This window comes from Neltuma alba, unplaced genomic scaffold (assembly GCF_004799145.2).
Source record: "Neltuma alba isolate B1F8T4 unplaced genomic scaffold, ASM479914v2 tig00012648_pilon, whole genome shotgun sequence".
Classification (NCBI taxonomy): domain Eukaryota; kingdom Viridiplantae; phylum Streptophyta; class Magnoliopsida; order Fabales; family Fabaceae; genus Neltuma; species Neltuma alba.
The window spans coordinates 46,660-58,898 of NW_021637083.1; the positions used below are offsets into that span (position 1 = coordinate 46,660).

General features: G+C 38.2%; 1 protein-coding gene and 2 pseudogenes across 1 annotated transcript; all 3 read left to right on the plus strand.

Moving 5' to 3' along the window:
• The first annotated feature begins 691 nt into the window (after positions 1–691).
• On the plus strand, positions 692–1,517 carry LOC114729600 (mavicyanin). The gene is made up of 2 exons (XM_028916625.1): positions 692–903; positions 994–1,517. The coding sequence occupies exons 1-2, from the start codon at positions 741–743 to the stop codon at positions 1,350–1,352; spliced, it is 522 nt and encodes a 173-aa protein (XP_028772458.1). The 5' UTR covers positions 692–740; the 3' UTR covers positions 1,353–1,517.
• A 657-nt stretch (positions 1,518–2,174) lies between these two features.
• LOC114729589 (uridine kinase-like protein 1, chloroplastic) lies at positions 2,175–6,949 on the plus strand (annotated as a pseudogene).
• A 1,354-nt stretch (positions 6,950–8,303) lies between these two features.
• On the plus strand, positions 8,304–11,967 carry LOC114729594 (uncharacterized RNA methyltransferase pc1998-like; annotated as a pseudogene).
• Positions 11,968–12,239: the final 272 nt, after the last annotated feature.

A 12,239-nucleotide genomic window follows, 5' to 3' on the forward strand; every position in this document is an offset into this window, starting at 1 on the left:
ATTGCACAGAATCATGAGACAAAACTAATTTAAAAAAAATATTGGATATGATAAATTAAGATAATGCACAAAGAAATGGTCATACTACTATAAAACGTTCTTTTATAAATAATATTAGATAGATTGCCAATCGAAGCAGGAAAATGAAAATTTTCCTTCACAAATACTTTCTGCTTCCATAATGCAACTAATGAACCAGCCGTCAGATAAACTAACTAAACTTATGCACGTTATACATTAACTTACTCCCCTTACAAGCTTTGATCGAAATTTCCAGATAAGTCGGTCGTCTGAATTGAAAATTTGAGTTTCCAGACTAGCCATGCTTAAAGAGAAGTATGATCCCTTTGTTTGAACGCTAAGCTTTGGCAGTCTTGGTATCTACCAGAATTTGCTTAGCGGGCAATCTAAATTCTGAAACTAGAGTGTGAGCCACAAAAGAAGCTTGCCTTTGTTTTGCCCTGGAATTAAAGAAATGACCAGGTGATGTTGATCCAACTAAGCTGAACTCTTTATGTTATACACTACATATTAACAATTCAGCACGTTACTTTATAACGACCCCCAATTTAAAATTGTTTTCGGCTGATAATATGAAGAAACAAACTGTTTTATGTTGACAGCGAGGCTTAATTTTCTTACCGCTAGCCTGTATAAATAGTTGGAGATCATTAATCCTCGAACACAACCCAGCGAACCAGAAGTAACAGAGCAGAGGGAGAGACCCACGAAAGAAAAACATGGGGCGGAAGAACACAATCCTCTTGGCATTGATCGCTGCTTTGTTCGCAAAGGAAGCCTTTGCAACTCAATACGATGTTGGTGGAAGCCAAGGTTGGGATGAATCCACAGATTTTAACACATGGTCCTCAGGAAAAACATTCAAGGTCGGCGATCAACTCGGTACGTTTCTTTTTCCTCCATAATTCGTTAAAGCTTCTTCCTTTACCCGGTTTCATTAAAATTCATAAAACATCAAGTCTTGTCTAGCAGTTTTCAAGTACAGTTCTGGGTTGCATAGTGTGGTTGAACTGGGAAGTGAGAGTGACTTCAAGAGCTGTGATATTAGCAATCCAGTGAACTCCATGAGCAGCGGGAACGATGTCGTAAAATTGAACAACGCAGGCACGAGGTACTTCGCTTGTGGTACCGCCGGCCACTGCGCACAAGGCATGAAGGTGAAGATTGCAACAGTTGCTGGGAATGCCCCCTCCACGCCTTCTTCTTCTTCTTCTTCGTCGTCGTCGTCGTCGGCGTCTTCCCCTGCTTCTACTTCTGCAGCTTCAGCTTCACAAGGACTTACTGTTTACGTCATGCTAATTTTTGCATTGTTATTTGTATTGAGGATCTGAAGAGCGGAACTCTGCGTTTGAGGAGACAAAATCGGGTTTTAATTTTAGAGTCATGAGTGTTATGTATGATTATCGAGAATTGAGAGCAGAGTTAGATATATATTTCCTCTTGTTTTCTTGTGTATTCCCTAGCTGAGTAAAAAGTTGTTGTGACTTGTGAGATAACTTTGGATCTGGATTGGTTTTCCTTTCTTGTTTTGGGGCCAACGTTATATTATCGTCCACATCTAATGAGAGAGCGCCATGCCTCATGGTAGTTAGCTTCAACGCAATAACGACCAACGATAAATCTCACTTGTTCGTTGTAAATTGTAACTTGTCAGTTATCACACGTGTCGACCGTTCGCAATACCACATCCTTTTGTCATGCATATATATTGCAGGGATTTATGGGAGAATTTTTTTTTTTAAAAAAAAAACTACTCCAAATAAAACAAATCTAAAATCTTTTATCTTTATAAGTTAAACTACAAGTTTTTTCGTCGCTCTTTGCATCATTGCATGGATTGTTAATATAAAATATAAGAAACTTTTAAAAATTAGTCATTAAATTATTTTTAACTTTCATCGATTGAGATTATTAAGATCAATTAAAAAATATAATTACAATAAAACATTACTTGCCATTAATAATAATATAGTTTTTTTTTGGTATTTTTGTGCAAATGGACGAGTGTACATTTGCAAATTTTTTTTTTTTTGGGGGGGGGGGGAGAACGAAGGGCCAGGCTTCAGAGCGCTTCAGAGCAGTGACCAAATGCAGAGTTTCATGCTCCTGTTACGAGCCACACCGAAAAAGTGCGATATAAAGAGAGCGATGCAATGCCGGAAGGGACGAGTCTGATCAACCACGTGATGGAGGCCGCTTCAGGGCCTCATTTCTCCGGCCTACGCCTTGATGGCCGCAGTTCGTCTCTACCTGCTTCATACTCATCTCCTGTCCGTCGTTTCTCTGCTTCTGCTATTGATTGCTCAACCTTAGCCCCTGATTCTCCTCACAAACAGCCTTTCGTAATCGGTAATTTTCATACTTTTCGCTACATCATGAGTGTTGATCTTTCTAGGCGTATTGCAAAGAATTCCGTCAGTTGTTTCTGAAACTAATTGTCCTTTTTAAGTTTTAACCATGCATGATATCCCCCCCCCCCAAAAAAAAAATCATTCTCGTGCTGACCGGTTTCGCGCCACATTCATTTCAATTCCATTACGGTGTTGGTGGATTTAATGTATAGGAGTTTCGGGAGGTACTGCTTCGGGTAAGACCACTGTATGTGACATGATTATCCAGCAGCTTCACGATCATCGAGTTGTGCTCGTCAATCAGGTTTTCTGTCTTGGCTTTCTTTCCTGGCAACTTTTTGGTGTAATCACTAATCAGTTTGATATTTATCACACGAGGAAAATTATATTCTAACGCTTTTACTTTTCTGATCTGTTTGATTTGCGTGGTTTTTAGGATTCATTTTATCGTGGTTTGACGCCTTCAGAAATGGAACGTGTGCATGAGTACAATTTTGATCATCCCGGTAATCTATATATGTATATACATATTTTTCATACCGGATATATGTATATATTTGATTTATTAGCATTGGTCGTGTTTAGTTTGTATGAATTTATTCAACTACTTGGCTGTTCTGTTATTCTGCTTGTTGATAGAAGCCGGCTTCTTGATTCCATCCCTTGCTAATTGGTAACTACCCCTTGGTTTTCCTTTTAGACGCTTTTGACACCGAGCAGCTTTTAGATTGCATGCGAAAGCTCCTAGGGGGCCACAGCGTCCAAGTCCCAATTTATGACTTTAAGAAGCACCAGCGCTCTACTGATAGTTTTCGGCAGGTATCAAGCCAAACTCATGTTGAAGGATATGCTTGCATTTGGTAAATATTAAATATGATATCTAGAGTTCTGGGGCAGGTAGATGTTTAAGCATGTCAATTGCCTTTTTCTTTCCCAAATTGCTTGGCTTGACTCTTAAAAAATCTTCCTTCATCGATGGAATACGCAAAGTTCCTTCATTCATTCCAATTCGAATTATCTATAGTCTTTAATTGTGTATAAATTTTCGTTATGACCATTGTACTCTGGACGTCCACTTGTCAAATCACCAGGATGCCTTAACATATATTGGACATATACTGATGCACACTTGTTGATCTCTTGCCATATTTTATTGGCACACAAGTTTAATAACTTATCATATTGTTTCATTTCACCTTTTAGCTTTCTGGATCTCTGTTTCGTTTTTCTTGCTTTCCCTTTGCTAAGTTGTAGTTGACGTTATTTGATAGGTCAATGCTTCTGATGTCATCATATTAGAGGGAATTCTTGTTTTCCATGACCATCGTGTACGTGATCTGATGAACCTGAAAATTTTTGTTGATTCAGGTTTGATCCATTTCTATTTTCCACCCTACTTCCTAATGATGAACCTGAATATAAGCTTTGATTGCTATAGCAGAGCATGGTTTCGGCTCAATGCTTTAATGGCTTGTGTTCTGAAATGTGTGGGCATTAATGCCTAGAATGCTTCATATCGTACTCTGTTAATAACTGTCATGACGCATTTCCGAGTCTATAAAGGTTTAAGTTTACCATCAATTTTATTTCACATTCCAATTGGCTAGATCATAGGGCCTTGTCTTATGAAGAGTCCTTGTAATCACTTATGTATTCGGAATAATAAACAAAATAATTCAAATCTTTTCCTTTTCTTTTTATAGGTAATGATAACACCACTGATTTGTCTGATTCTCGGTAAAATTGTATTTGTTCATTAATTTCCTGTAGATGCGGATGTAAGACTTGCTCGTAGAATTAGACGTGATACAGTTGAAAGAGGTAGGGATGTAAGCTCTGTTCTTGAACAGGTAAGCCCAGTATTTGAATTAGTATTTTGTTGCCATTGCCAGGGATAGAATCTTCTATTTTTATAAATGTTTTATTTTTGCTAAAATTCAAATATTTCAATAGAACCATAATTTCATAGTCCTCAAGAAAGTGAGTTAATCACAATTTATTGTGCCTAAGGTGCCCAAATTTTGATTCATGATTTTCCACTGCAGTATGCAAAGTTTGTCAAACCTTCTTTTGATGATTTTATTCATCCATCAAAGAAGTATGCTGATGTGATCATTCCACGAGGAAGTGATAATCATGTTGCCATTGATCTGATTGTACAACATATCCAGACAAAACTTGGTCAACATAATCTGTGCAAGATATACTCTAATCTGTATGTTATTCAGTCAACATTCCAGGTAGTGATGTGCTTCGATGGTGAGAGCATCACCTAATAACCAATTTTTATTCATCACTTTCAGACATCCTTACTACCCTCAGAAGCAGACTGTTATGCCTCTTTTATAGAACATATTAAAGAATTATCACTAATCGTATTCCTATTTTGTTTTTCTTCCTGAATGTAGAAGGAAAAGAATATGTTCTGATTCTTAAGCTTTACTTGTTTGCATTGTCAGATCTTTGATGAGTTTATACAAGGAACTGTAGTTTCGGAGTGCAGAATTACTTGTTCTACGATAAACAATAAAAGAAGTAAGATTAAATCGGAGTTGGATTTGTCATAATTAGGTAAAGAAAATAGAATTTTAGGGTAATCAATTTCAGAAGCCATGTGCTGTCGCCGGAAAGGGTAAAGTCACATCATATAGATGCACAGATTATGACTGAAGAAAGTGAAAAATCCCTCCCTGGTTCCAAGAATGAAAGGAACGTAGGTGATAGTAGTTAATGGTAGAGGTCGCAATTCTTTTTCCTGCTTACAAGCAGTAAGATGCTGCAATGAGTTGTTACATCTATATCTGATCATTCACCATTTATGCTGATAAATTTCAGATTCGAGGAATGCATACATTGATTCGTGATCGAGACATATCAAAGCATGATTTTGCTTTTTACTCAGATCGACTTATACGGCTGGTACTCCATGCCTCATAGCTCTGCCTAACTTTTATTCTTGATTGGTTTTCGCTTCCTTAATACTCAGAACACAGGACATGACTGCCTTTCTTGATCTTCATTATCAGGTTGTTGAGCATGGCCTTGGTCATTTGCCGTTTACTGAAAAGCAAGTAGTTACTCCAACAGGTAATTATGCATCTTTGCCATCACATGTGAAGTTTTCCGTCTTCATTTTTTCTTCTCTTGCTTTGGAATGGGAATGATGCTATGAACAAAGCAACATTTCTAGTTAATATGTAATGGAAGCAGATCTACATCTCTTTCAATCTTTTTATTGTAAATTTTCATATATGACAAGCAATCTGTAGACTTAGAATTCCACTTTATTTTGCAGGATCTATCTATACTGGAGTTGACTTCTGCAAGAAACTGTGTGGTGTTTCAATTGTTCGAAGGTGAGCTTTGAACTGAGTATTAATTTTGGCAACCCCAATATCTAAATGATACACTGCTAATAGAAATACAACTAAGCAGGTAATATGCAGTATTCCTGTATGCAGTTAGATTATTAATCGTGGGTTTTCATTGTTAGTGTGTTAATCATGCAGTGAGCATTTTGAATCTTGATGCTAAGCTAGAATCATTCGCTGTTGCACTCTGTTTAGGCAGTTCCTCTAGAGATGAATATTTCTCCTTGTTTTTTTTTTTTTGGCATGATAGTGGTGAGAGCATGGAAAATGCACTACGTGCATGTTGCAAGGTATTAAAATTGGGAAAATCTTGATTCACCGAGATGGGGACTATGGAAAACAGGTTAATAACTCCGTTTTTGGTCAAATTGACCTCCATTAAACTTTGTCTCTTATATTGGTTCTAAAATTGTACACGCGTGATTCATATTTAACTGTGAATATTTGCTCCTCTGAGCAGTTAATATACGAGAAGCTTCCCATGGACATTTCAGAGCGTCATATTTTGCTTCTTGACCCTGTCCTTGCTACAGGTGCTCTTCTACTCTCGATAATTTGAAACGTCCTTCCTTTATTTATTGTCCACCTTTACTGTGTCATATTTGTGTATGCTTTCCCTCCTGAGATATTTACGACCAGCAAATAAAGACCACATTTTAATTTCATTCATCTCGATAATCTGGTTGATATTACCCAGTGAATTAACTAACTTTTTCACGATTGACTTTAGGCTTAATGCTTAATTTATTGACCTGCATGAAATTTTTCAGTTGTGGATAGTCGATTTGCTAGAATCTTTCCCGTCTAAATGTGTAATGGTTACTGAAAGCACTGAAAGTTTACACTGTTCTGGCTATTGAAAGCTGATATTGATAACTTGAATTGCAGGCAATTCAGCGAGCCAAGCAATTGAGTTACTCGTTCAGAAAGGAGTTCCGGAATCCCACATAATATTCCTGAATCTCATTTCTGTGAGTTTCGATGCCATTTTTATAGATGTGATCATAATTATACTTTTTCTTCCAGCTCCCGATCTTAATGGACTCTTGTCGAAATCAGGCACCCGAGGGAATCAAATGTGTGTGTAAAAGGTTTCCGTCCTTGAAAATTGTAACATCTGAAATTGACATTGGCCTAAACGAAGAGTTCCGTGTCATCCCTGGAATGGGCGAGTTTGGTGATCGCTACTTTGGTACTGATGATTGATCTTGCAGTCGTAAAACTAATGATGACCTTTGAGGTAGCTGTTATCTTATTATAGAGAATCAACAGCACTTAGCAGCATTTCTGGTTGACTACGGTCATGGGCATGATACTATGATCACTCTCCGCTTATACATTTATTGATGTTGATAAACTCTGTATAAATTCTGCTTTTTTCCTTTCCCCCCAACTCTAATATTCCTTTCTGCTAATAGCCAGGTGATGTGGAAAGCATTATTATTAATGCTTTTCCGATGCCAACCAGGCAGCCGGATGAGTCGATCGGTGAACATATTCAAACTTCGTGCTGTATTGTTTATTTGTTTTAATCATTGAAGGTTTCTCTGCGTGTTTCAAAAGCACGCAAGCTTGCCTCAAATAATTATTTTCTTCCTTTTTTTCTAATGAAAACCTTGAGTAAGTTTTACTTAATGGACATTGGACAACGCGACCAATTTTCGTGGGGTGTGGCTAGAACTTTTTCATCTGATTGTTTTAAACATGGCTGTCGAAAAGGATGTATTAAACGTATTATTCTCTTTTTTTTTTGATGAGTTAAACGTATTATTCTCTAATAAATACAAAAGATATAAAATAATAAAACCTCGAGATTTAAGCTGCTCAAAATTTTAATAAAATACAATAAATATAGCGTAAATCCCCCATTTTACTTTTGTTTTTTTTTTGGGCCAGACATTTTACTTTTGATTTGCTAAAAGTACTCTGTAATATGTGATGTTAGTAGCCATATGATTTTAATATATATGATATCTTGCTGATTTGTTTGTAATTTAATATGATTTATAAAACAAAAAGGATTTGAAATTCAGAATATCCACCATTATTATTATTATTATTATGGTTTTTCGGGTTTAGATTTTGTTTCGGTCAAATTGTGGGCCTGAAATTTTGTTTCGATCGATTAGCTTAGCCATTTTAAGTTTTCTTTCTTAAAGCCAGTTTGTTTTATTGATGACAGCGCATTTCAGGCTGAAAAAGATACAAGTACACCGTCCTTCTTCTTCTTTTTTTTCCATGAAAAAAACAAGCGTTGAGGACTTGACATGAATCTGTTGCCAGCCTAGCCCTATATTCATTGATGGGCTAGGGCATCAATCGGTTGCCGGCCTAGCCCTAATTCGCTGATTGGCCAGGGAATAAATCTGTTGCCAGCCTAGCCCTAATCGTTGATGGGCTAGGGAATAAACCTGCTGCCAGCCTAGCCCTAATTCACTGATGGGCCTGGTCCAAGCCCAAGCCTGAAACAATCAAAACAACCACGGGATATTATTTAATATTTATACAGCGTGTCCTGCTCACCGTTATCCATTCCCGCCTTGCAACTCAAGCAGGCGACTTCAGGTTCAGGTACGACGGAGGTATGAGCCTCTTCCTTGTCTCAACCCGGCCTTCCTTTCCTCTCTTCACCTGCCACGCTACCGCTGCCTTGCCCACTCACCCTTCGTCGCCGCCTCCTTCTTCTCTAACCTTGCCGTTAAGCTCTAGTACATCCTCACAGCCTTCGCTCACTTGTGCTCTTCACTGCCCGCACTTTCAATCGTACGCTTTACTCTCTTCCTCCATTATCTGTTACTTAAATTCACTCATAATACGGAATTTTTTCTCACAGTCGTGATTTTTCAGTTGCTCAGGGTGCACGCACGAGCTCAATCTCCATCATCCCATTATTGTCGACGAAGCCGCCAATTTCTTTGAAAAATATGGAGTTTCGGATTTCACATTTGATAGTTGCAAGCTGGTATTTCCGTTAGTCATTCGCTCCATTAACAAAATTCTTGCAATTTTTATTTCCTCTTTCCTTCCTCACACTTGTTATCGATTCTAATGCTTTTTACAAGTGGGGTTGGAGATGCCGTGCAAAACTGGCCGTGCGCGGTTCATCAACGAACCCTCTCATCGGACTTTATGAGGAGGGTACTCATAACGTAGTTGACATTCCGGATTGCAAAGGTCCGTGAACCTGATTTATTCGTTTTGCTTTGCCGTCACCTCTTGGTTAAACATTCTTAATGGACATTATTAACGTGTTTATTCCCATGCCTTCCTTACGCAGCTCATCATCCTAATATTAATGCTGCCGTGGACCTGCTTAAACGAGGTTTTCCCTTGTCATAGTCGACTGGATGTCCATTTAGCTGATTTTCAAGTTGCTTATATCTGTTCTCAATGCTTTTCAGGTATTACTGAGGTGGAAGTTCAGCCATATGATGAAGATGAGGGTACTGGCGATTACGATACGTTCAGGTGAACAGTTATTAAACTGGCTACGGTAGATGCTGAATTGGCGTAACAATTTAAGCTGTCAATTCTTTGAAAGTTAATCGTTGACGGGCGTGTGCAGATGGCCGTTACAACTTACAACACATCTCTTCCTGCCGCAGAAAGATATAAGAACGGTGACTTTATTCAAAATAATGCAAAATTTGGCATTTCCTTTTCAAATTGTTATCCATTATTTAATCTATAGACTTAAACTATTTCAGGAAAAGTACAGGTCACTTTAGTTTGGAATTCAAGAAACGAAAATTCACCCAGGTCGGACAAACTGACTGCATTGGCAAATGTAAGCTGGGCATCATCTTTCCCCCCCCCCCCCTCTCTTCCTCTATCAGTTTCTCTGACCAAGATGGATTCTTCTCTAGCCCTCTGTCTCTCTCTCCCTCTCTCGCGCGCGCGCACACGCCCGCACGCAAAGTGATTATTTGATGTGATTGATTGCAGTTTCTATGGAGAAATGGTGGGCCAAGGAGCAGTTTCCATTTAATTCACTCTGTGTGGGCCAATTCCAGACTTCCACAAACAATGTGAGTTTATACTGTTACTCGGAGACAAAATGATGACTATTGATGAAATCGGAAGACGTCTGCTGAAGTTGGGACTACGTCTATTTCTTGTTGAATTTATTTTGCTCAATTAAATTCGTTCCTGTAAAACATTGAATAACTTAAAAGAGCTTTTCCCTTTTGCGTATCCTATGGCTTTGGATGCCATATATTATCTTTACCATGCTTTAAATTAAAAGTCACGTTGTTGCGTTATGGCCGAATCGTCAACATTTTTGTTTCTTGCCGGAACATAGTACTGTTGTCCTAGTTTAATGCAGTGAAAAAGGACCAAGATCTCATTATCAGATTTTGTTTCATGTGACTAAATGATGCTGGACCTGGAACTTGGCATTTCTTTGAAAATGATAGCATGTAGACGCGAGGCATATGAGAATAATGTGGATATATACTTGTTTCAGGCGCAATTGTAATTTGTAGCATGTGCATGTGATATTTGCTTGGAATTTCCGAAGTGTAGACCTTTCTTAATTTTTACTAGACAGTATCTGGTCTAGTTTCACACATGCATCATAGCCATTTTCACGGGATTCATGCCTTTTGGATGCTTCCTTGGTAGTGCAGATCATTTTTGGGAATAGATGGAGACATCTTCTTGGAGAAAGAGATTTTTGGGAACATGTTGGTGGCATTGATGTGTCCTTGGCTCCTTCCAGTTTTGGCCAGGCAAACACACGGGTGAAGATCCTGACTCAGTGACTTCTAGTAATTTATTTTGTAATCAGCGAATGCATGTAATTGATGGGGAAGAGAAGCTAGATCCTTGAAAACAAGCTTTTATGTTTGCACTTTGGTGTCCACTATACTTTTCTGCACCAAGAGTCACCATCTACTTATTCATGAAAGCAATAAATTTTTCATGCCTTGCTTGTCTAAATTACTGACTTTTGGGCTTTTGTGTTGCTTGCATATGAGCTTTGGGTGGTCATTCTTATAAGAAATTGGCAAAATATTAATTGGCAACACCAATCTAAAGTTGCTTGAGGCCTAAGAGAATCCTAATCACTTTGGCCTGATTTTCTTTCTTCCAGGCTTTCAATATCTTGCTTAAGAAGTTGCAGAAGTATGTTCCATATGGATCATCTGTTGCGGATTTATATGCTGGGGCTGGGGTCATTGGTTTGTCATTAGCGGCTACTAGGAAGTGCAGGCAAGATATGGATGGTTTTGAACTTCTAAAATCCATTTTAGACTGTTACTTTGTGTTATATTAGGATAATATATAGTTTTGGTCGTTGTCTTGCAGATCTGTAAAATGCATTGAGATTAACAAGAGTCAAAACTGTCTTTCGAGAAGACGGTTGATCGCTTGCCTGCAACCATTGAGAGTAGCATTACTTGGCATCATGCTGATGCTTCAAAAGTCAGTACTGGATATCTAAAACCTTGTCATATGTTTCGTTTATCAACTCCCGAAATTTAAGTGTTCTAATTATATGAGTATGATGATTAAAACAAATTATGGTTTGCATTTTTCTTGCATCAATCTGAGTAGATATTTTCATGTAGTCTTGTTATGTCCAAGGACAAGAGAGAAAGAGAGAGCCTGAAGTTTTGTAGCTTCTGTCGGGGTCATGTGTTGTTCAAAACTGACTTCATGAATCATTTGCAAATTGTATAGGAACCTCTTTCTTGGCTTGTGGGCTCAGATGTTGTTGTCATTGATCCTCCCAGGAAAGGACTAGACGCATCTCTTGTTGATACATTGCAAAATATATCATCAATAGAGCGTAGAGTGCTGTCATCATCCGAAAGGTTGTTCTTTCAGTAGACTTATGAAGCTTGTTCATATTGAAAGTATTGCCATATGCCAGTTACTGACTCAAGTTAAGTGCAGCTCGAGCTCAAGAGTCAAGGAAGAGAAAAGACCTTGGGTTTGCGTGCTAAGGAAGCTTCGGTCCAGGTTGGAAACAAGGCACCAGAGGATAACACCACACAGTCACTGCCACAAACCCTCATATATATAAGTTGTGGATGGGAAAGCTTCAAAGAGGTACTTACATTCATGAATTTTTATTGGTAAGCTTGCTCGACCTTTCTCTTAGTTATCTAATGTTAATGCAACAAGCTGTCAACAGGACTGCAAGGCATTGTTGTCTAGTAAGGCGGGCACTTGGAGAAAGCCCATGGTTTTAATTTTTTTCCTGGCACCCAAAGGTACTTATTGTATACCTTCTTTGTACCACTCCTCAGTTTCCTTTATTTATTTATATTAAACAATTTGGATTGCACTGACAGTTTCCTTGTCCATACCCAAGCCAAAAAACACAAGAAGAAGAAAAGAAGGAAAGAAAAAAATTACTGAATCGACGAGGAACTTTTGAGGTTGAGTACTTATTGAGGTAGACGAACATATCTTTATGAAAGTGAAAGAGCATGTTTTGGAACTATACCTTGTTTGGATCTGGCTTGGTTTGGGCATAGTCCAT

Bases quoted from the DNA above. Each gene is read 5' to 3' on its own strand.
- LOC114729600 (XM_028916625.1), top strand. From the start codon at position 741: ATGGGGCGGAAGAACACAATCCTCTTGGCATTGATCGCTGCTTTGTTC. The intron at 904-993 runs GTACGTTTCTTT...CTTGTCTAGCAG, and splicing joins CAAGGTCGGCGATCAACTCG to TTTTCAAGTACAGTTCTGGG.